At 47.6% G+C, this 24,854-nt stretch overlaps 1 protein-coding gene across 2 annotated transcripts in view; it reads right to left on the bottom strand.

Annotated features, from left to right (window-relative positions):
* Positions 1–24,854, bottom strand: part of NPHP4 (nephrocystin 4) — a 96,637-nt gene that overhangs the window by 31,466 nt on the left and 40,317 nt on the right. For both annotated transcript variants that reach the window (XM_083452052.1, XM_083452053.1), the window contains exons 10-14: positions 15,501–15,683; positions 14,390–14,531; positions 3,916–3,974; positions 2,347–2,463; positions 320–468 (exon numbers count right to left, since the gene is read on the bottom strand). In XM_083452052.1, the coding sequence (XP_083308178.1) occupies positions 320–468; positions 2,347–2,463; positions 3,916–3,974; positions 14,390–14,531; positions 15,501–15,683 (650 nt within the window). The remainder of the gene's footprint in view (positions 1–319; positions 469–2,346; positions 2,464–3,915; positions 3,975–14,389; positions 14,532–15,500; positions 15,684–24,854) is intronic.

The raw sequence follows: 24,854 nt of genomic DNA, 5'->3' as shown, positions 1-24,854 counted from the left end.
ATGGGAGTCAAGGTTATGTGGGTCCAGTGACACCTGGGGGGCCACAGAATGCTTCCCATCCCTGGGGAGGTGGAGGAGGCTTCCTCATCACCCCTTGAAATCTTCTCTGGCTTCCCCCCCACGCAAACCAACGAGCCCTTGCTTTTTCTTATTACTGTCAATGAGGCTGTGCTGTCTTCAGCAGCACTTCCTCAACAGCAGAAATGGGGGCTCTCAGTCCTCCTCTCCATGTCCATCAGCCACACCCCACAATCCTGTCTGCTGTTTCAGGGCCAACCGACAGGTGATTAGGCCCCACGTCCTCCCTGCACAACCTCACCTTTCTGAGTGTGGCCCCAGGGCCATGATGGGCACGTGCACTGGTGTGAAGGGCAGCTCCTGGAGCTGATCTGCCATGGGGGATTCCTGGGCGAGCGAGCTGTAGCTGAGGTTGGACTCTAAGTGGGTGATGGCTCCACGGGGGTTATCCTGCTTGCAAAGGGGAAAAGGATGTTCATCCAAAACAGGCAAGCTGGCTGACACATGCCTGTGGCTGGATGCAGAGAGGGCTGTGCACAGACAGAACAAAGCATAGTATCATATAACTGTAGAGTTGGAATGCACCCAAAGGTCAAATAGTTCAACCCCAGCAAAGCAGGAATGACAGCTAAAGAACCCCTGACAGATGGCCACCTAACCTCTGTTTGAAAACCTCCAATGAAGGTTTTGTCCACCACCTTCCAAAGTAACACAAGGTGCCTCTTTCAGGGCCTGAAAGGTACTGGATGCAGGGCCAGCTCTGAGATGAAGGGCAAGGCAGTGCTCCCCCGCTCATTCCAAATACACAAGCCAGCAAAGACCAATGACTGGGTCTTATTTCAACACTGGCAGCGAAAGACACTGTCCTCCACTGCATTGAAGGGCAGCAAGCTAGCTTAGCATGCACAAGAGAGGCTTTGTAGCTCTGTCCACTCCCTGCTCCTCAAAATCTGCCTCACCTTGCTCAATGGTAGAGCCAGCGCAAATTGGATGTTCAGGATGCGCTGTCAGTTCCCACAGGGTGATGGGGAGGCGCAACAGATTAGGACCACGCTCAGTGTGCAAGCACAATAACATGCCCCAGAATACGGGACACCAGCAGCCCACCTCCGAGCTGAGTTGGGCCTCCCTTTGCTAGCAGCCAGAATTGATCTAGCCCAGGGGTCAGCAAACTCTTTCAGCAGAGGGCTGGTTCACTGTCCCTCAGACCTTGCAGGGGGCCGGGCTATATTTTTTAGGGGGAAATGAATGAATTCCTATGCCCCACAAATAACCCAGAGATGCATTTTAAATAAAAGTACACATTCTACTCATGTAAAAACACCAGGCAGGCCCCACAAATAACCCAGAGATGCATTTTAAATAAAAGGACACATTCTACTGATGTAAAAACATGCTGATTCCCAGACTCTCTGTGGGCTGGATTTAGAAGATGATTGGGCCAGATCTGGCCCCCGGGGCCTTAGTTTGCCTACCCATGATCTAGCCTATCTGAGATACTGGCGCGGGCTCAATGCCTTCGAGGATCATACTCTTACTAAGCTCTGCTGCTTAGATCAACTAAGAAAAGGGGGCTGGGCACAAAAGTGCCATGATAAGCTTAGGGCTTATAGGCTTCAAACGGAGAACTACATAGTCCTTAGCCCATGTGACCTTAGAAATTGGATTTTTTTTTATCAGGATGCCAACCAAGACAGAGAATCCATCATTGTCGCCTATTACTCTACTTGGTACCCCCAAATTAAGACCAATCACTCAAGGCCCCATTACCTTGAAACTCTGAGCTAAGATTCCAACAGATGCCCTCAGCATATTTAGAGGGGAGATATCAGGGAATTCCCCATATGGATCACAGTCAAGTAGAAGACATCACACACTACCTGCTGATTTGCCCCCCATATACAATGCCCAGAGGAAAATTTATATCGCCTATTCTTAATTGGCTTCCAGGTCGATCCTCACAGGAAGTGACAGTTGAACTCCTAGCAGATAAACATCTGTACATTACCCACCAGGTAGCCAAATTTGTGCCAGCAGCCAAGAAGCTCTGTTCCAGCTATGTGAATGCACTCCAATCTTAAATCTTAATGTTGTAAATTTCTTTTTATGCTATAAACTGCTACAGCTTACGTTCTATGATTTTAGATGAAAGTTTTCCTTTTATTTTCTGTCGCCCATTGTAAAGGCCTTTGGCTATATACAATAAAAACTGACTGCTCCGGAATATTTGGTGATGCTGCCTGGTGGAGAAAGGGTTGATGTGGCCCACGAGGCGCACTTGGGAGTCTTTGCAAGCTCTTGGGGCAACAGTGTTGTCCAAACCTTTACCTCCTGCAGCTGCCTCAGAGCCTCCGAGGACTGGGACAGCAGAGCCCCTCCAGATGGCTGCGATGGGGTTTTGGAGGAGCAGCTCACTGGAGGCACAGAGAGCTGGGATATTGACAGCTGAAATGAAAATGTGAGCGTTATGTAGGAAGCATCACTGCTGCTCGCTCTTCTGATGCAAGGTAAGGGATGGAGAGAAGAAAAGAGTTTATTCTGTTTATTCTATTTTCCAGAATAGGCACGTAGAGATGCCTGGAATGGATGAATTCCTAAAGCAAGCAGCTGCAGGGCACTCCAATTAAGAGCTGATCCAGACCTAATGCAGAATGGGGCATTCAGCTAAATTTTACATATACCACTTCAGTCTGACAGTGGGTACACGTGTGTGGTATTTTTGAAGACACCCAAGGTAACCGATGGATTGTCTTGGTTGAGCGTGGAGTCAAACCCAGGCTCACCCAGTCATAGGCCAACTCTCAAACCACTACAAATCAACTGACCACCATGAGAAGAGAATGAAGCTAAAAAATGCACTGGTAAGCAGCTCGAGTGAAGCGGGGGAGCTTTCCTAGTGTGAACATGAAAGAGAGCGGAAGAGAAGCGGGCAGCTCAAAGCCACCCTTTTATCTTGCATCCCATTAAAAGCAGGATTTGTGCAACATCAGCTTCTCATCCAATGACAGCAACGACGGGGTGGCAAAGCGAGTCACCAGTCCTTCTCCTCTGCCTTCAAATCCAAATGGCTTTTCCTAGCGAGTTGACCCACTAAGCTCCTTTATTTTCCCCCTGCCTTTTCCCTCCCATTGTCCAAGCCCCTTAATTTATGGGGGGGGGGGGGAGGAGAGAAATGCCCTCCATGAAAGAGAAGGACAAGAACTAGGACTCCACCGTTAAAACTAAACAAAACATTAAGCTGGTAATTCTCAAGCCACATGCCAGAGGAAATGAATGAAACTAAAACCTCTCAGGAGCCCAAAGTACATCTCTTCATGAGTCACCACTCTGGCCCATGTTAGACACTGGCAATTGAACCACAGAAACCATCCCAATGCAGAATTACCTACCCTTACCAATGCTCTGGTTGGCATCCCCCACCCCCACCCCGTCAGCCTTTGTTGGAGCAGGCAATTCTTCTGCACTGGGGACAATCAGATCGTCAGATCACCCACAGTGCAAAAAGATCATAGGGATCTGAAAGGCCCACTTTCAAGTAAGGTTGTTCGCTACATCTCTGTCTGACTCACCACTCAGAGCCTGCCACTTTCCAATCAGACTCCACAGGTGGTGGATAGCTGTTACGCAGCTCTCAGCATTACGTGAGATTGTATCATTCCATCATTCCTGATGCAGGGATGTGGCAAATGGACCTGCCACTGGGTGGGGAGGCATGCCCAGAACAGTGACTCACGCAGAAATAGAGGGTAGGCTCCTCCGAGAGCAGATAATTTCCCAGTCTTTCAGGGCGAACCTTTCGGTACTCTAGTTTTTAATTCAGGAAGTGGTGAGCCTCTGTTATTGAAAGCTTACAGCATTAAACTGAACAGGTGGGAAACCTCAGAAGCACATACTTACCCCAGGACCTCGGGAATAATCTTGGGTGGAAACCAGTACCTGAGGGGAAGGTGGAGACCCTAGGAGAGACAGAAGATCAGGTATGGTCAGCAGGGAGGTGAAGGTTGTCTGTTGGGTTTTGGTCGGGCAATTTTAACGTCAAGGGGATGTTAACAGCCAGCTCCTTAGAAATCACACAGGCGGGTCTTCACCAAGTAGAGCTTGTGTTTGCCCTGGAGATCTAATGTGCCATCGTTTTGAAAGAGTGGAGAAAAGTAATGTGTTGTGGCTTGACAGGCCAATCATTATTGTGTGTGCCCCAGAGTCTGCCCTCAGAGTCCTGCCTTCCTAGCTGGGCTCTAAATTGCATCCCATTCTCTCCAGCCCCCAGAACCCAGGAGACAGTAGAGACTTCAGGGGGGTGGGGACTAGATAAGCCTTCCTTGAGGTCCCTTCTAACTCTACAATTCTATGATTCTATGAAACGGGCCGTGTGGCCTCACCCTCAACCCTTCTGGTCCTGAAGAGGCAATGGAGGAATGGGAGTCCTTTTGATTTCCACTTGTCCTCTGGAGACCTAGTGTGGCCTAGTGGTTTAGATTGTCAAATTGTGACTCAGGAGTGGGTGAGGCAAGCAACGCAAATCCCCCACTTCTCCAGGAAATGCACTTGGTGACCTCAAGCCAGCGATCCTTTCGCAGCCTAGCCTGCATCACAGGGTTGTTGTGCAGATACAAAGAGAGAGAAGGAAAGAACCATTTATGCCCATTAGGAGAAAAAAAGATGGGATATGAAATAAAGAAAAAGTTCAGGGGGTTGGTGTCTTATTTCGCACAGCCCCACACCACCTCCACAGAGATAAGACTATGTTCCTTCTTTGCTGTAAAACACAGCTTCTTCATCACTGTAATGTGCTGCGTTTTTCCCTTACAGCCATACAGGCCCCGGTTAAATGGGTTGTTTAATGAGACGTGAACGCATCCGAATACTTAAGGTTTCGCCTGCCTTTTACATCATTCCTTGTCACCTTTTTAGTCTGCTGGAGCGTTCCGACCCTGCAAGCCTGCTTCAAAGGCTGTGCTGCCATCCTTGTACCTAGCTGGTATAGAGGTGTTGTTCTCCACCCCACTTCCCACATACCTAATTGGAAGAGAAACAGGTGCCCCCACTTTTGTGGAACCATATGAGGTATAAAATGGCCTAACTGGCTTCAGGTAGGCTGCAGGGACAGCCTTCCACCCACACAAACATACGAGTCTTCCTGCCTCATAGGACTCTGATCCCGTTGCTGCTGCCCTTTTGCTTGGTAATAGGGCAGGCTTAGCCAATCCAGAGGCTTCGTTCTGCCTGCAGATCACAGGGGTCAACACTGCATGCCAGATTACCCTCTGCAGCCTGGGTAGCAGCTGATAAGGCTGGATGCAGTCCAAGTTGCAGATCTGAACATTCGCCATTCAAGCCCTAGCCAGGCCATCACTCTGCGATGGACAGGGAGCAGAAGAAGAGCCTTCTTGATCAGGCCAATGGTTCATCTAGTCCACCATCCTGTTATCACATTGGGCAACCAGATACTTCCAATGGCAACCTGCAAGCAGCACCCAAGCACAATGAGACACTCCCTTCCTGTGGCTTCCAGTAACTGGTATTCAGAAGCACTGCATGAAGGCAGAGCATTACCATCACGGCTAATAACCATTGGTAGCCATATCCCCCAAGAATTTGTCCAATTCTCTTTTAACACCATCTAAGGTAGCGGCCATCACTGCCTCCTGCAGGAGTGAGTTCCACAGTTTAAATATGCACTTCAAGGAGGGCTTTCTTTTATCTGTTCTGAAACTTCCAACAGCTTCATTGGATGTCCACTGATTCTAGTGTTATGAGAGAGGGAGAAAAGCTTTCCTTTAACCACTTTCTCCATGCCAGGCATCTTTTTATAAACGTCTATCATGTCTATCATCTCAATCGCCTTTTCTCTAAATCAAGAAGTCCCCAACCCTGCAATCTGTCCTCATAGGGGAGTTCTCTCCAAAGTTCATCCTTGAAGGTCTTTAGATAAATCTTGAGGTGCACCATGGTCTGAACAGTCCCTGGTTAAAAGTGTGGTGTGGGGAGCCAGTGCGGGGTTGTGGTTAGTGCCAGACTAGAACACCCTACCTGTTGGTCATGAAGCTCATCAAGTGACCGGTCACTGCCTCTCAACCTAACCTACATCACAGGACTGTTGTGAGGATTAAGTAAGGGGGGGAAGAGCCATGTACATCACTTTGTGCTCCTCAAAGAAAATGCAAAGAAGAAAATAAAAGAAGCGAAACAAGAGCAATAAAAATAAAAAAATAAGGCAAAAGCTCACATCACTGACAACTTTGCTGGAGTGGACGATTCATCCTGCAGATGAAAACACTGTTTCCCTCTAATCCTTGAGATTGCTCCTTCCTTCTGTACTGCGAAGAGTTAACAATGAATCTCTCTCTCTCTCTCTCTCTCTCCTGGTTCTGAGCCAAGCTGTTCAAGGAGAGTGGAGTTAAAGTAAGAGCGGCCATGGTCACACTATGCCTGGGCCAGGAAGGCAAAATGAACAGCCATCCTCCGGAGGAGTTGTCCTGAGCAACCAGCAACAGGGGTCAGATCTATTTTTAAGAGGAAGCCTATTGGCTGATAAGATACATGATGCAAGGACACTTTGTCGAGGCACGCGTGGCCTGCACGACACCAGAAAGTGATGGATGAGTGCAATCCCTCTCCTCCGCTTAGCAAAGAAGACAAGCAACCTTCACCAAGAAGCATAGGAAGTACAGGATCAGGACAGTCCAATGCTAAGGCTACAGCTGCAAGAGGAGACAAGGATGGAGCTGGGGAAAAGTCCCTAATCTGGGTAGTGGCAACAAAACGCACTCCATACGAAAACTTTGTTTCATTCAGTTACATTGTCCCTCAGTTATTTGCCATCATGAAGCCAAATCTGATTGGCTATGCAGCACTCTGACATTGTCCCATTTATTGTGTGATCCCTGACTGGGTGGGATCTCTCATGTCAACAAACCCAGGAAGGAAGACGCAGTCGCGGCAGCCCATTTCCACCTCACCAAAATGGCTGGTTTCTGCATGAACATTTCTGTCTGGCTCAATTCCACCTATCCAGTTGAGTGGAGTCCCAAGCAGGCCATTTTTAAAGGATTGTGAGTCCAAATGGACACGCAATCTTGGCTACTAGCTTATTGCTAAATGTGATTTGGATTCGTAACATTCATGTAATGAAACAGTGTGTTTAATAATATAAAACATTGAAAATATAAGGAGACCCTGCTGGATCAGGCCAATGGCCCACCTACTCCAGAATCCTGTTCTCACGGTGGCCACCAACTTGCGTGTGGGAAACCATCAAGCAGGGCCCAAGCACCAGAGAATTATCCCCTCCAAGCAAATAAATAATAGCCAGATTAATTTCATTCCCATCCCTGGAAAGACACAGCTAAACACAGCTCCCTTGTGTGCCCCCCTCAGCATTTAGGGAGCACGGCCTGCCTTGACACCAGCTGCCCATGTCCAGGGTGAATCATCTCTAAACAGAGACTGGCAGTTCTCTCTCCCAGGGTCCAGGTCCAGTACTCCAGACATTGTTTACTATGGAATGATTCTGTTCACTGGAGGCCCACAGATTCTTTTGCAGTGATGGATGCAACGTTAATGATCTGAGTGAGAAGAGAGAAAGCATGGGCAGCACTGAACTGTTTCCCTCTGGAGCAGTCCATCTCAGCTCTCCATCCCTGGGAGATGCACGGATCTCTCGGCCAAAGACAATTTAAAAGCTCTGTGTTTTCCTGCTGGTAATATTTCAGTGGCAGCAGCGAGGAGTATGTTCTGAAATAGGCTGTCAGTAATTGTGACCTCCGTCAGCCTTCCCCAAAATGCAATGGAACCGGCTTCTGTGCAGCCGCTCCTGAATAGTCTCAATCAGCGTGACATTGCCGCTTCTTGAATAGACATATTCAGCCGGCAATTAAGGAGAGATCAGGAGACCAAATGGGGCGGGGGGGAGGGATGAGGTCCTCAGCAAATTGGGGTTGAAAGGAGCTGGCAAAGGGAGGCTGCAAAGAGACAAAATCCCAAGGCAGAGGATGAGCTAGGACAGCACAGGGCGCATACCCTCCCTCTTTGGTTCTGCCTGATGCAGAAAAAAGTTGCTCTGCTGAAGACATAATCTGACAATACACCGAACGTTCACCAGTTGCTGTGCTAGGAGGACCAGGAGAGGAAGGAGGCAGCATCTGCGTTATTTTTAATTGCATTTTATAATGCTGTTTTAATTGGCATTTCTGCCTTCTGCACTTTGGATTTAAAAAGAAAAACAAAGAACATTATATATATAGTTTTGGGAGGGGGAAGTATAAATAAATAATCCTAGGCGCACTTACTAGGGAAAATTATTCCCCGTATGAGCTGGCACTGAGCAATGCAAAAGATCTGCAATGACTTGTTCACACATGAAATGGCCTTAAGAGCTGCTCCACATATTGTAACCAAGGCAAGGACCACTAGTTTTCCAAGGATACTGCCACACAAGAAACATATAACACATGGCCAGCACACGCAAGGAAATCTGTATCTTTAACCACCAGTGTATATGTGTCTGGGGAAAATACGTAGTTCCCAGGCATACATACCACGCTCAACATGCAACAAGCACCTGCTACATGTTCACTGTGGGAAATTCCACTAGCTGTCAGAATGTGTGGGGATTCTATTGAAGGCACAATCTGGACCCCACTCAGCAGAGGACAATTTTAAAGACCTTGGGGATGGGCTCAGTGGTACAGCATCAGCTTTGGAGGCCAAAGTCCCCAGGTTCTGCTCCGGAAACTCCAGGTAAGGGTAAGTAAGACCCTAGTCTGAAACTAATGAGAGTCACAGACAGTGAAGCCAATACTGATCTAGACAGACCAATGCTCTGACTTCAGATAAGGCACCTTTCTATTTATATTAGAACCATGACGACTACCATCTTACTTTATTTTAAGGCTGTAGCTCAGTGGTAGAGCAGCTGCTTTGTATGCAGCAAGTCCCAGGTTCAGACCCCGGGGCATCTTGCTACAAAACTCCTGCTGCAAAGCCCAGAAAGCTATCACCAGTCAGAACAGAGTTGACATTGGGCTAGATGGGCTAATGATCTGATTCAGTATAAGCCAGCTTCCTCTGTTCCTATGACATGGGAGGATGAAAAAGTCTGGGCCCCTGAACCACTGCAAGAAGCAGCCAGTGAAGCAGTCATTCTGCTTCGCCAACGAGCACCTTCGCATCATACTGGATGAGGCAGCCAGGCCCCAAAGGGAAGGCATACTTAGGGGCATAAGCGAGGAAGCCAGAATTGACTACGTCTTCCTGGCAGATGTCTATGGTGAGCATGGGAACCCCCCTTCTCCAACACCTCGCCAAGCCCAGGGATCATGGGAGGCATCCCAACCCTGTGTCAGAGCGTGGCCCCTTTAAATCTCAAGAATCAGACTCTTTCTCTATAGGACTGACCCCCCAAAGTTGATTCCAGGCTAGTGCTGAGTTAAGGTTGCTTCACAGGAAGTGTTAGGAGCTTAGCCTATACTCAAGTAGGACCCTGGCAGACACACATGCCCAACTGGCATGTTCCCTCCCTCCTGCTCGATCGTTCAGGAGCTTCAAAAGCTTTCTTTTGCCCGAACATCACAGCGACCGATGCCAACAGACATCAGCACACTTAGGGATCCGCAGAGTCTTTGCAGTTGCAACTCAGCATTTTGGCTAATCTACTTTATTTACATATAAACAACACGGAGCACTGCAACATGGCTCTCTCCCTCTCTAGCATCAGACAGCAAAGGAAAATAAGAACAAAGGACAATAGTCCCACTTTACGGAACAGAGTAACACAAACATCCTGTCTCTATCACTTCCCACTCTGTGGAGTAAAAACATATACCGTCATGTGATAGACAACAATCCCATGACTGCAATCATGGAGCAGGAATTCTAACAGGAAGTAGTCCATCCAGACTAGTGCTGAGTGAAGCAGGCTCTGTGGGTCCTGATCAAGAGACCCAGACTGGTGTTGGGCAAAAGTGGCTCCATGGGGAGCTCTCCCTGGTCCTGAACCCCAGCTGTCTGATTACGAACATCCCTGCAGAGCCCAGCCTGGAATGAGCCCGAGCTGAGTCCCAACAAGCTCTGTCTCAAGCAGAGACCCAGCTGGAAGAGGCGGTAGGGGTGTGCAGAGCACGCTCAGAGGACTCGTCCTCCCCCTCCTCTCTCGTTCGGGTTTGATTCCGACCAGCTGAACTGCCTCTGTGGGGAGGAATGTCAGTGGCACAGCAGTGCCTCGATCACTTCCATTTATGTCACAATAAACTAGATTGTCTCCTAAGCGCTACTGCTCCCCTCCCCAACGCCCCTGTGCCAGCACGGCTAACTCAACTACCGCTCAGGATTATGTCAAGGAGAGTCTAAGTGAAATTGCCACCATTAAACTTTTTTTTTTCAATTGACCCTCACCAGTTCCAGGTTTTAAAACCTATTAAACAACACATGAAACCCACCTCTTGTTGAAACCAGAGCATTTGCAAACAGAATATAGGTCAGCACAGGTCCCAGCAAGGCAGAAGCCTGGGAGACACTGCGCTCTAGTGGCCCCACAGAAGAAATGCATCTTATTTTGCTGCTGCTGCTTCTAATGCTGCAGCAAGAAATAAAAGACAATTGGGAGGATTGTTCGTAATATCTCTCAGCCTAAGTGCTTCTCTCAAGCTGACAGCTTCAGTGGCATCAGGATTACCAAAGGAACTTTCAGCGCTGGTGAAATATTCAGGCAGGGAAAGGTCTCAGCCAGGACTTTAAATGCTATCACATTATTTTGCTTCTTCCAGACTCTTCTGAAAAGGATGCTTTGAAGGGGGAGAGCTAAACTGAAATGTATGTTGGCAGCAAAATCATGAGCAAACCAACTCTGAGCCCAAAGGATTATGGGTGCTCAGTTTCAGGCAGGGATAGGGGACCTTACTTCACCCTGAGGGCAACAATCCCTCGTAGGCAGCCTTTTGGGAAATGGATGCCGATGCCTGGTGGAGCCAGAGGCAAAAATGAATGGATTCTTTACTTATGTGCGATAGAGTACATTCTAGCTATTCAAAAGCCAGCATTTTCTACATCCCATTCCCTATCTCTTTATCTAGGCAGGCAAGAAGTATCTTATTGCATTCTAGCCAGGACAAAGAACTCAAGAAGAATGTGGAACAAGGCGAGTAAGGGGTGTGGATTTTAAATTTTATTTATTTCATGCATTTATATCCTGCTTTTTCTTCAATGGGCTCAAGGTGGGTGGGGTACCTGGTTCTCTCTCCTCCTCGTTTTATCTTCACAGCAACCCTGCATGGCAGGTTAGGCTAAGAGGCAGTGACTGGCCCCAAGGTCACCCAGGGAATTTCACTGTTGAGCAGGGATTTGAACCCTGGTCTTCCAAGTCCTACACTATAACCACTAAGCCACACTAGCTCTCATGGACTCAGGAGACTCTCGACAGCCAGATGGAAATCTGCAGTGTTGCATTTGGCCTCCAGGATTGAAGTTCACCCCACTCCTGCTCCAGGGGGATGAGGGGCAAATGTCTGGTGTGATTCAGAAGAGGTGCCCCCCTTTGACTGCTGGAAGCCATTCTGATGCCCACTTTCTACCACATCAAGCTAATCCTTACAATTGCTTTTGTAACATAAGAACAATGGTTCCATGGGGTAATCATATGTAGCTTCCTAAAGCCCCATGGGTCGCACACAAGCTTCTAAGAACACCCTGCTCTCCCACGGGGCTTTGTAAAAATTGTGCTTAATTCCATTTTTTTAAATGAAGAGGATCTTATTCCTGATTCCACAATGAAACTGGCTCTTTGCTAGGAGACCAAAGTTTTTGCTACCAGCGGATCCTCTCTGGCACTTTCTCAAGTGCACACAGTCCTAAAAAATTCAGTAACTGCACCACATTAATAAGGTAATAAAGGCGCATATGAGTGTTCACACAGGCTGTTAAGTTGAGAGGAATACAGTTAAAACATCCACAGACAAATGGGGAAAGATTAAAAAGAGCAATGCAAAGCAGATTTTGATGAACGGTGGGACAGCGCTTCACTTCATCTTTTAATGCAAGGCTGTACGTTACCCACCCCAGATAAAGGCAAACTATATAAATGCATTAATTCCTATTGCTGGTTCTTGAACAGGAGCCAGCCAGGTAAGGTTGCAGAGTTCAATGCAATTTCCTGTCTTATTGTTAAGTGACTGAATGATAAAGTCTAGGATCTGGCCTACGCAGTCAGCAGAATTACATGGTGCAGTTATTGCTCAGACTTCAGGAGGCGTGCTGCATGGTTGAGGGCGCTTTCCCCCCCAAAAAATTGTCTGAGGAAAGGCAGCACCTCAGGATGAAATGTTCTAGCTCAGTTCTCCAACATGTTAGTTTTCTATCTGCAGAGATATGTTTCGGTTTGATTTTTAAAGGGGAGGCTTTTGTTATGTTGTCGGTAAATTCAAGGAAGCCTCAGCTGTTAATATGTCACTTATCTAAGACTTTGGGGCAAGTGGGAGAGAAATAACCAGTAGCTTGTCTCCAGGTAAGTTCTACTCAGAGTAGACCCATTGAAATGAATGGACCTAAGTCAGTTAGGCCCATTAACTTCAGTGGGTCTACTCTGAATAGCACGGGCACTGGAGACAACCCAGCGATGGCCAAAGGTGTTTGTAATTTCTAGGATTAGAATGTGTGACTCATAATGTTCCTATTCAGTCCAAACAGAACGTGGCGGCCCAAAAATGCTTCTCCATCTTAGATCATAATTCAGCTCCCTGCCTCACCGTCTCCTTTTTTGTCTCTCAAACTTATGGAAGCAAGAGAAGCAAGGTCTCTTTACCTGCAACCCTTTCCCTACCTCCAGTGCAACAGAATTACTGCAACAGCACCCCAAGTACAAGGAATCATGAGAAATATAGGTCTCCAGGTTCCTGAATCTACATCGTGGGCCCAAGTTCACTGAATTATTACATTTCCCATTTTAGGCACCAGAGAGAGGAAGATGGAAAACCCACAGGGAGAAACATTGGTTTTGCCATGTACATTTGGTTGAAAGTATTAACAGCACCTGTCTAGCGCAGGTGTAGGAAAACTCTCTGGATCTTGCTGAATCACAACTCCCATCAGCCCCAGCAAGGGTGGCCAGGGAGGATGAGAGCTGAAGTTCAGCAACATCTGGAGGGCCAAAGCTTCCCAACACTTGGTCTGGGGCAGGGGTTCATTGTATGCTACTAGCCACAATGGAAGCTATGCTCCACCTCCGCAATCAGAGGCAGTGATGCTTCTGAATATCAGTTGCTGGAAACCGCAAGAGGGGAGAGAGAACTCTTGCGGTGTTTGGGTCATACCCACATACGGTTGGCCACTGTAAAAACAGGATGCTGGATGAGATGGGCCCCCTTTGGCCTGATCCAACAGGCTGCTCTTAAGTTCTTATGGGGTGGGGCCAGGGGAGCACATCCCAGAAACATCTAGCCCAGATACAGTGGTACCTCGGGTTAAGAACTTAATTCGTTCTGGAGGTCCGTTCTTAACCTGAAACTGTTCTTAACCTGAAACACCACTTTAGCTTATGGGGTCTCCCGCTGCTGCCGCGCCGCTGCTGCACAATTTCTGTTCTCATCCTGAAGCAAAGTTCTTAACCCGAGGTACTATTTCTGGGTTAGCGGGGTCTGTAACCTGAAGCGTCTGTAACCCGAGATACCACTGTATTACAAACTGAACACTTTTTCCAACCCAGGAGTGAAATCTCCACCTTGTAGTGCAACGAAATATGAAGAGAAGGGATTCTGACTAAGCATTAGGAACAACTTTCTGACAATAACAGCTCTTTTGACAGTGGAATGGCCTCCCTCAGAAGGTGGTGGCCACCTTTCCAGGGATTCTTTAGCTGTGATTCCTGCATTGCAGCGCGCCAACTCTACAATTCTATGACCTCAGAAGGTGGTAGGCTCTCCTTTGCAGGAAGCTTTTAAGCCGAGGTTGGATGGCCTTCTGTCAGTGATTTAGTTGTGATTTCTGCTTTACAGGGGGATGGATTGCAATTCTATGATTCTATTCTATGAGTCAACTCCATCTTAGCAGAGCTTGACGGAGGGCACTGTGTTCCCTTCTCCAGCCACAGCGCTTGCATGGCTGCCACCGGAGCGCGTGGCTCCCATTACGGAGCCCACGTTTGTGCACTAGAAACAACGGCCTCTCGAGCTGCAGGCAGCTGAATGGCGGCACTTAAAAGGCTGGGAAGAGAGTGGGAATCTCGCCAAGAAAGCAGAGCCCAAGTTGTTGGCCTTATCTCTCCAAATTCTCCAACTACAGCAGCGCATTTTAAGTGGTCTCTCCCCACCTCCACCAAGTTCTGGAGTGGAACAGACGTCCCGCTGTGCGTTTGAAGAGTTAGCAATCTGGAAAAAGAACTCACTGGGGGACGGCGTGGGCGGAGGATTCTTTGAGAGAGGAGCCTCTCCCTTCGTGCTGCTTGAGGGTTTTCCAGCCGCTGCAGGTTGCTCCTCGGAGCCAGTGGAGAAGTGGAACTGAACAGTCCCTGACTCAACCTGCTTCACCTGGGATTTGGAAAAAAGGAGAGGGGAGGAAGCAAGGACATCCTTATTTCTCCTATTCTTCATGCTGCCACCGAGGAACAGTATAAAATCCTAATGTTCTGGGTCGAAGGAATCTGACTTCTGCCCCAAGAATTCTGAGACCTGCATAAATTGTGCACATTTCTGCAATTTCTACTATTTGATGTAGTCCTGGCTTGACCTTGGGGGTAGAAGAAGCACAGACTTTCGGCCCCCTATTCCAACCACTGGAGTTCTTGTTTGGCAGCCCTTCTGCCTTCTCTGATTTTAGCAGGTGTTCACACACCATAAGGACTAGAAACTCCTTTCTCTCTCTTAAAGAAGCTGGGGTTCTCAGAAAATACCTGCAGAAGGTCCCAGGTTCAATGCTTAGCATGTGGCTTTGCATCCCTGGAATCCAAGCCTAGCACATGCTCCTGGTAAGATTTGCACCCTAGCCGCTGTCTGGGACTGTTTATTTTTATTTAGTTCATAAAATGTATATGCTGCTTAATTATAAGAAACCTCAAAGCAGCTTACAAAAATGTAAAACCACAAAATCAGGAGAAAATTGCCATACGTTACAAAATGCAAGAAGCTAAAATTAAAACAGATTAAATTTCACACCAGATTTTCTAACCACCTAGCTTGACTAAAGAAAAATGTTTTTAGCAGGAGCCGAACAGAATACAGTGAAGGTGCCTGCTTGGTATCAATGGGCAGGGAGTTCCAAAGTGTAAGTGCTGCCACAGTAAATGATTGAGTTTTGACAAATAAGTAATAGGTATTATGTGGCACATGTAGTAGTGCCAATTCTGCCAATTTTTTCTCATAGGTTCCTCCCTCTGACTGCTATTTATGGCTGATTTGCTGACTGGCTTCGCCATGTCCCTGGCTAGGGGCCTGTTGACTCCAAACCACCAGCTCTGCCAATACTTCCCCCAAAATATGTTTCTGGGGATCACAACTCACCTCTTCTGAGCTCATGGTGGCTGGTGGTGTCTTGTAAACCAAAACGTGACTGGGATTATGTTGCACTCCTCCTTGCAATGGCAGGACCACGTTTGAAGAAGTTGCGTCCGGTGAGGGGTTCCAAACAGCCCAGCGAATTGAGTGCATGTAAGCCGGCGTTGTCAGCGATGTAACGGATGGCGTCTGTGGTTCAAGGGTGAGGGGGGCCAGGAATGGATGTGAGAATGAAGACATCACTTCAGTGGCGTAGCGTAGGTTGTCAGCACCCGGGGCAAGGCAAGTAATTTGCGCCCCCCCCTCCGCTGCACTGTCCCTCCCCCAGATAGTCCCTCGCTCTCTCTCCGCACTGCACCGCACGCCTGGCACCCTCCCCTCCACAGTGGGCGGCGACCCGGCGACTCGGATCGGATTCGCACAGCCAGCACTGCAGTGAGAGAGAGAGAGTGAGCCAGGTAGGGGCAGAGAGCTGTGAGTGCGAGCGCCCCCCCCCCGATGTTGCGCCCGGTGCGGCTGCCCCTCCTGCCCACGCTACGCCACTGCAGCACTTATTAAATGTCAGTTCCATGGGGCTGTTACACTCTTAGCATCGCACACCGCTGTGACCAAGAAAGGCAGTCTGGATTATGCAGATATTATGTGGATTATGTGGAACAGCATCCCTGTTGAGATAAGACAGGCACATGCTTTCCAGAAATGGCTGAAGACATTGTTCTGACAGGCTTCACTAGCTAGGTCTTTACCATGAATGTCCACTTGTTATGGATTTGTTGCTTTTGTGTGTGTGTGTTTATAATTATGTGTTAATTGCCTTGAGACAGTGGTTTAAGGCAACTAAAAGATTCATGTTAGAATTACTTGATTAATTAATAGCTCTGTTTAAACTGCCCAAGATGGTGGCAATCGCTGCCTCCCGCAGGAGCAAGCTCTGCAGATTAACTATGAGCTGCATGAAGAAGGACTTTCTTTTACCTGTCCTGAATCTTCCAACATTCAGCTTCCTTGGATGCCTGTGAGTTCTAGTGTTACGAGAGAGGGAGAAAATCCTTTCTCTATCCACTTTCTCAGTACCATCCCTCATTTTATAAACTTCCATCATGTCACCTTTTACTTGCCTTTTCTCTAAACTAAGGTGAAGGTAAAGGGACCCCTGACCATTAGGTCCAGTCGTGACCGACTCTGGGGTTGCGCGCTCATCTCGCTCTATAGGCCGAGGGAGCCGGCGTTTGTCCGCAGACAGGTCATGTGGCCAGCATGACTAAGCCGCTTCTGGCAAACCAGAGCAGCACACGGAAACGCCATTTACCTTCCCGCTGGAGCGGTCCCTATTTATCTACTTGCACATGACGTGCTTTCGAACTGCTAGGTTGGCAAGAGTAGGGACTGAGCAACGGGAGCTCACCCCGTCGCGGGGATTCGAACCACTGACCTTCTGATCGGCAAGTCCTAGCCTCTGTGGTTTAACCCACAGCGCCACCCGCATCCCTAAACTCTAAACTAAGAAGTCCCAAATGCTGCAACTTTCCCCCAGTTGGGCTGCCCTTCTCCAGATCTTCTAGATCAGATACACTGGCTGTACTTTTTAATTTGGCAATGATACGTGGAGGTGCAGGCAATGTAGAAGTTAGAAGGGAATGGTTTTTTTAAAAGAACACAGTGGCAGCCATATGAATACAATCTCCCTGTGACCTTGTTCCCCTGGGCCCCACACCCTATGTAAGCATCTATGTGCTGATATGACTGCCTCTGCCAACTTCATGAATCTGATAAAATAGGCGGTGGACCACAAAAGTTTATCTGCAATAATCTGTTAGCTATTAAATGTGAATGTGATTCATGATTTTGGATAAAATCAAGCAATAATCCAAAAAAAGCCCCTTCCCAAAAATACATAGTTTCAAACTCCTCGCTGCTTCTAAAATGATGTGCTATGTTCAAGCTGATCCTGGAGCCAAAAAACCCCAGGATTTTTCAAAGGCAACTTCCTCCCACTGTACCAATGTCCCTGTGTAATAAAACCTTCATTATCTGTGTTCCCACTCCACAGTCTATGGTAGAGTGGGAAAGGGCCACTGTAGCATTGAGATTCTGGAGTAGGTGGTAGGTATTATTATCAGCAATAACAATAATTAAGCTTGGTTCATATTTTGTACAAAAGCAACTCAAAGTGATTTACAACCATGAATAAATAGGCATTGAAATGAGGCGTAAAATAAGAATCTGAAAGACAACCCTGTTCTTAAATGGCGACATTTAAACATCCCACCCACTCAAGGAGACCTCAGATAATGAAAAGGCCCAAGAAAAAAGACATGTTTTTGCCTGGCACCTAAGGGTATGGAATAATCGCCAGGCGAGCCTCCCCAGGGCGAGCACTTCACAAGAGGGGGGCCACCACTGAAACGGCCCATTCTCAGGTTGCTACCCTCCAGGCCTCCCATGGAAGGAGAACACAGAGAAGGGCCTTAGATGGTGATTGCAGGGTCCGGGGCAGTTTATATGGTGAGATACTTGGTAGGCTGAGCTCTATTGATAGATCTGTTGATTCTTCGCAGTGGGTCAGGGAGAGCTTGCGACTCCCACTTGGCTGACAGTAGCAATGACTAATAGGCTTCTCTATCCCCCTAAATTGAAGTGATAGAACAAAGAAAGCATGTGGGCAGGAACCAGAATTGGATTTTTTTGTGCGAAATGACTGTGAGTTAATTTCTGAAACTGATCGCAATTCCTGGGCTGAGCATGTGCTCAGAAGCGCTCTGTTTCTTAATGCGTGTCTGCCCTTCTGGCCGGTATTGTGCACCCGATTCTAGTTACAGGTCCAGGGTTCTAAGTAATAACAATAATAAAAATAACAAAGCAGATCCTGCAAGGCTGGTGATAGTGTGGCATTCAAACTGAAGAGGAGAGAACTGTTTCCTTTCTCCTAAGTCTTACCAACTTTAATATTAGCCCCATAAATCAACCCCAGCAATCAGGATTCACTTTCCAGTACCTGGAGCTCTAGTACTAATTCTGCCAGTAACCTGACCTTCCAGAGAGAAAGTGATGCATTTTCTTAGGGACAGGATGGGCTACACCAGTGGGAAGCACCATTCTGAATATAACATTATAGGCTGGCTTCTTAGCTAGAGAGGCTCAGGAGGCTCAGGCTGTCCCCGTTTTAAGGACTCTTCAGAAGGGTCTCAAAAGAAAAGCCTAGGAACTCACGGCTGCGTCCCAGCGTTTTGAAATCCTTCTCCCGGCTCCCTGTAAATTGCTCATTACGAAAGCTACAAAGGCAATCAGCTTAGGGATTATCCACCCTCCAGAAAGGAGAGGGTAGGGGGTTAATTGGGTTCAGTGCGAAGCCACGGCCGGGTTGCGCAAAAGGGCTGTTGATGACACTCTAGAGCGCTGGGAGGCATGCTAATCTGCACATCCCACACTCATATGACGGGCAGACTGTCTGGGGCAGGAGCCTGATCACGGTAGCTCAGCATACAAACTGGCTTCCTTGGGGGCACCCGCTCGGGTGCTGATCACTTTGGGGAAACTGCTTCCTCCTGTTTCATGGAGGATAATTTGGGATAATCAGCCTCATATGACCAGCATGCTTAACTCTAATTAATGCATGAAGGGGTTAAGACCATAGAGTAAGCTGCCCTGCTGGGCTTAGCTAAGCCATACCCCCTCACCATGGCAGGCAGGGTTGTCAAGCCTTTGTTCTGGCACTCCACCCTTCCCCAGCTCCCAGGTTCTCAAGGGCAAAGGTTGCAGTGGACCTGGTGGGGAGGCCGGAGTCTGCATCAGAGTGCTTCAGCTTTCTCACCAGGGTGGCCTACTAGATGTCTCAAAGAGAAGCCCACAAGCAGGACCTGAGCGCAACCACACTTTCCCCATTTTTCATTCTTAGCTACTGGAAGATTCAGGCCATTATATGCCTTCTCCAACAATTGGAGATAGAACACTGTTATCATAGCTAGCAGTCATTGATGATGACATACAAGTCCATAACCTAAAAGCAAAGATTACCTTTTGCTTCACAAATATTACTTTCAAAAACCATCCTGATGATCATAATTCAAGACAACTGGGTCTTCAACTATCTAAACACCAGGCCCCAAATATCTCAGGCAGAGCTGGTTAATAAAGACCGGCTATTTTTATAATGCAAGCTATTTTAATGCAAGGTAAACCAGTTTGGGTTTGGATTTGACATGCAGAGCACAGGAGAGGAGCTGTTCCTTCCCCCAGCAGGACCAGGTGCCATCCAGCAGGAAAGCGAATTCCATTATTACCACAGCCTGGCATGTCTAATTCAAAACAGGAACTCACAAATGGCGTCTTCTCTGACCCCCAGGGGAGATACAATCGCCTATCTATAAATATTAAAATGTGCGCACTGGGTTGGTATTCACAGTGTGATGGAGCTGTGGGAAGCAATGGGCGCACAGTGCCCTCCTAGATTATGTATGGGGAAAACATCAGGCATGGGATCAGTACACACAAAATACCAATGAGATTTCTCTGATGCACTGACAGTTCTCATTCTCTTGCGTCATCCCAGCCCTAGCCAATAGCTTCCAAGCATGCAAAATATATCACGGGGGGGGGGGGGGGAATTGGCTAAGCTGCTGATGTATCCTGGGGATACACCATTTGCTTCTGCTGTGGTGAGCTGGTGGGGGAAGAAATCATGTTCCTTTATTCCAGGTTAATTAATCAAGCATAATTACAACCTGCTAGATTTGCATGCACAGATTAGAAAGGCACATTTGAAAGGCGACAGGCTCCGTTTTACAAATGAATAGACTGCTTTAATCCTAAATTTAAATGGGTGCTCCAGGGTTATTGCACCAGACCTTTCAAGATTTGAGTTAGTTACGCCTGCTCACACATCTGTTGAGACCCAGCTTGCAGACAGCTCTGACAGGGGCTCCCCAAGTTGTGAAGCTGAGCTGGGGCCACCTGCCCAGGCAATCTCATAGCCCTGGAATCTCAGTTCCAAAGAAGATGGATCAGTTCACTGGGTGTGAACGCAGGAGAATCAGGTCACATAACCCACAGCCTGGATTAGGCTGCACAGTACACCAAGACAACTTCCTCTCTGATGGCTCTTCCAGAAGAGAAGGTACAACCAAGGTCCATCATTGAAGCCCTAGGGCAAGAGCATCACCCCCTGGCATTCTCTGGGCAGCAGCTCATACAAATCCTGGCCATCGCCCAGGCTGCCTGGGGCTGATCGTAGCTGGAATCCAACAACAACCAGAGAGCACCAGATCAGCTGGCTGTCCTCTGCCCTAAGGTCTCAATGTCTGGGCTATAAACATGTATCTGGGCCAAAGCATTTGAGATGAACTCGTAAGACTTAAAGAAATACAGCCTTCACACAGAAAACCAAATGACAGATAGCTGTAGCCTAGCATTTTTGTGGGCATGCTAGTGTTCTCTATATAGGGAATCATGTGGATTCCCTACAGCACCTGACTCCCACCTGCCACCTGAAGTTGAACACACACATCCATGAGAACTAAACATAACTCAGATTTGTTTATGCAAAGCTGACCATCAACCACCATTGTGGTCCACCTGTCTCCATGAAGCCAGATCGAGCCTCCCTCATATCATTCAGCAAAAATTGCCTAGGTAAGAACAGAGGGGATGAAGCGGGTCCGCTATTTGCTCATCTTAGTCATCAGCACACAGATCGAGTGAGTCTGGAAACAGGATACAGATATTAGCAAGAGAGAAAATCCCTAATACAAACTGGGTCAGTACTGGATAAAGGCACCTCCACCCACTACAACGCAATGCTGCTATCCCAACAGATTCCTTCCTCTACCCCTATTCTTTCACTCTAATTCCTCAAATCCTCCATTCAACCATCTCCCATGTAATTATATTATTTCAGTGCTTCTACAGGTCAATTTCCTTTACAGCAACATAGCTGTGAGGTGTCAAAAACTGAACAGAATTTTTAAAAATAACACAAATAACACAAACACACAATACCAAGCTTCTTAAGAGTTAAAGGAGCAAGAAATTGGCTTGTTTTTACTTCTGAGTCATAGAAAGCATTTGTGTGTGTATTAGGCCACCTCTCTTTCTGTGCTATGACCTCAATAATTCTTTAAATGAAAGAAAAAAATAGAGAGCTTTCGAGTGCTCCTTCTGGAGGTCACTGTTTCTAGAGCTTTCCAGAAGGCCTGCTGCAAGTCAGTATTTCCTGCACACAGTCAGTAAGGAGACTGAACGCAATGGACTGAAGGGTGTGTGAGAGAGAGAGATTTAATATAATTATTTTAGCATGTTACATGTGACACCTTTGCAAAGCTCAGAATCTGAAGATGAGCGATGAAACACCTTGAAAGGCATCGGAAGCAAAACTGCCAATGGTGTTGCAATCAAAAACAGCTTTTTACTTTGAGAGTGGGTGCATTATTGCACAGGAAGGCAGAAAGAAATGGACTTTGGGAGACCATCGCTCACTGGCAGGCATGGCCAAACTTGGACCTCTAGATGTTTTGGGACTACAATTCCCATCATCCCTGACCACTGGTCCTGTTAGCTAGGGATGATGGGAGTTGTAGTCCCAAAACAGCTGGAGGTCCAAGTTTAGCCGTGCCTGGCTCAGTTGTTGAGCACATGTTTTTCTTAAAGAAGACTCCAAGTTGAATCCCCAATGGCATCTCCAGGTAGAGCTTGGAATGTCCCATCTACAACCCTGGAGACCCACAACCAGCTAACACTCTCCATACGGACGGTCCCAGGTCCAATCCTCAGTGACATCTCCAGGAAAGGAAGGGAAACTCTGGAGACACACTGCCAGCCAGTGTGAAAAATACAGAGCCAGGCAGACCAACCATTTGACTCATGGTTGACTGACGCTCAGTTACTATTGGACTCCAACTCCCAGCAGCCCCCATGGCCAATGGCCCAGTGGATGATGGGAGTCAGGAGTCCAGCAATATCTGGAAGACCAGAGTCTCCCCACCCCACCCCACCCCACCCCTCTGTAGGATATAATGAACTGTCTGCACCCTGGCTGATTTTATCTGTTGCTGTTTGGCAACTCTTTTAATGTATTTTGATTTCTTGCAACACTTTTGTTGGGATCTGTTGGGTGTCTTGGGTCCATCTTTTTTTCTTCTTCAGAGACAGGAAGGGCATACCTGGTTTTATAAATATATATGCAAATATATGGGATTTTGTACCCCACCCCAGACTCCCCAGCAAAGGCTTAGGGAGGTGAAGGGTGGGACCTATTCGAAAGTGCAGTTCAACAGCAGGACATATGTTGTTTTAGAGAGGCTGTGGTCCCTCCCCAAATATTCTCATGTGGAAAGTTGTGTCATTGTGCAAGACCTTGACTCAGGGCAGGGAGCATCACTTATTAAGTCCTTTCTGGATCCGTGACACTGTAATGCGAGAGGTAATCTTTCTCTAGGGTGAAAACACAGGATGTTCCTTCCCTGGAGACCCACAGCCAGTTCATTTGTTATACTTTCGACAATGTATTTGTCAAGACAAGGTTGCTCATTCCAACTGCGCAGCTGTACAATCAGGCAAGCGGCACGGTCAGGTATGACATCTCAGGCCATTGCCAACCCCCTGGGGAAATCAAGCCTTGGGTTGATGCATTGCCTGACAACTCCCATTGTCTCTACAGTAGGCTCAGGAACGGGCCCGCTGTGTGCGGAACTCAGAGCTTGCTTACAGCCTGCAAAAGAGATGAGAGAGAGAGAGAGAGACTGAGCAGGCCAAGGAGAAGCTGGCTGTGTCGAGGTGGCGCTTGCAATCTGCACACAGATATGCAATTAAGTGCTCAATTAACGACTGACAGATCCTCCCAACCTCCTCACCTACTTTCAGAGGAGCTGTGAGGTGGAAGTGGAAGGGGCTCGGAGCCAAGCACAGGCCGCCGTCCAAATGTTACCAAAAGGGGGAAAGGGCAGAGTGTGCTGCTGGGGCAGCCAAATGGCCAACAGAATGGTGCTGTTTGTGGCGTCCCCAAGGGCAGACAATTCCTCGATGGCATTTGCTCCTGGAAGTATTTAGGGCAAAGTTAACTAAAGGGTAACCTCCGCATCTAATTAACGGTTTTGAAATCCGGCAGCATCAAAGGGAATGCCGGGAGGAAGCCAAAGGCACTTTCATCTGGGTCTTCATTGAGGACAAGGGTCTCTCCAGATAATAAGACATTTTCGTTTAGAGGAAAGGCAAATAAGTGGTGACAGGATAGAAATTTATAACATGCTTGGCATGGAGAAAGTGGATAGGGTTTTTCTCCCTCTCTCATAAGCACTAACAATGATGACTTCTTCCCCTTGAAAGCCTCCTTTTCAGCCTGCCCCCCCCCTTTTTTCTTGGTGTGGGTCATGGGGGAAGAAATCAGCAGCATCAGTGGGGGCGGGGCAGTGGAGTGGCATCATAACATCAAAGCTACACTATAATGAACCTGGGTGACTCCTTGCACAGGCATGTCCTTAGAAAGGAAGTCAGACCTTGTGGGGATCAATAAGGGGTTGAGGGGCTTTCTGCTCCTTAGAGAAGGTAAGCAATTTGACAGCAAGCAAGTTGCTCTCCAGGTCAGTGCTGCTAAGCGCTGGCTAATGAACCAAACACTTCAGACCGGCACAGGTGGATTAAGGTGGCTAATTTCATTAATAAAAAGCCAAGGAACACCTGATCACGGTGCCCGGGTTTCATCTGGATAAATAAAAGAAGCGCACTGGACTTCACTCCTGCTGTGTTGAAGGTGCCTTCGCCTTTGCGTGGCCATCAAGCGGAACACTTGAGACTGGAGCCCCAAATCAAAACGTTTGCTAATTGAGTTATATTGAAAGGGTGATCCGCACGGTGAAAAGGAGGAGGTCACCAAGTTCCAGTTCAAAACTAAGGCTAGGCAAGTTTCTTTTTCCTTTTTCTTTTTTTCTGCCTCCTCTACAAAACAGAGAATTAAATTCATCAGCAGTAATTTTCAGCGGGGGACTCGGGCAACTAGGATTGTTTCCCACAGGCATTTTGTTATCTTCCAAGTTAAATATCCAGGGCCGAGCTACTCATTATGCAAAATGAGCCGGGAGAATTCCAGGCTCTTATTTCTGAATGCTCCTCCGTGTTAAAATATAAATAAATCCTACACGCAAGGCAGAACTTGCAGAGTAGAGAGATAGCTTTGCTAAAACTTTTTCTGATCTGCTGTTAAATGCAAGAAGTTCTCATGAGGGGGGGGGGACTTCAAGACTCAATGATGGGGGAGAATCACTCAGGTACCTTCTCCTCCCACCACCTGTCTCTGTTGAGATTGCTTGCCTGCTAGTCCTGGATGCTTCATATACCAGTGACTCTTCCATAGAAGCTCCCTCGGCTCCTGGC

The sequence above is a fragment of the Podarcis tiliguerta genome, assembly GCF_965153285.1.
Source record: "Podarcis tiliguerta genome assembly, chromosome: 8".
In the NCBI taxonomy this organism is placed as follows: domain Eukaryota; kingdom Metazoa; phylum Chordata; class Lepidosauria; order Squamata; family Lacertidae; genus Podarcis; species Podarcis tiliguerta.
The sequence above is the reverse complement of the archived record's forward strand: the minus strand, read 5'-3'. Positions and strand labels throughout refer to the sequence as shown.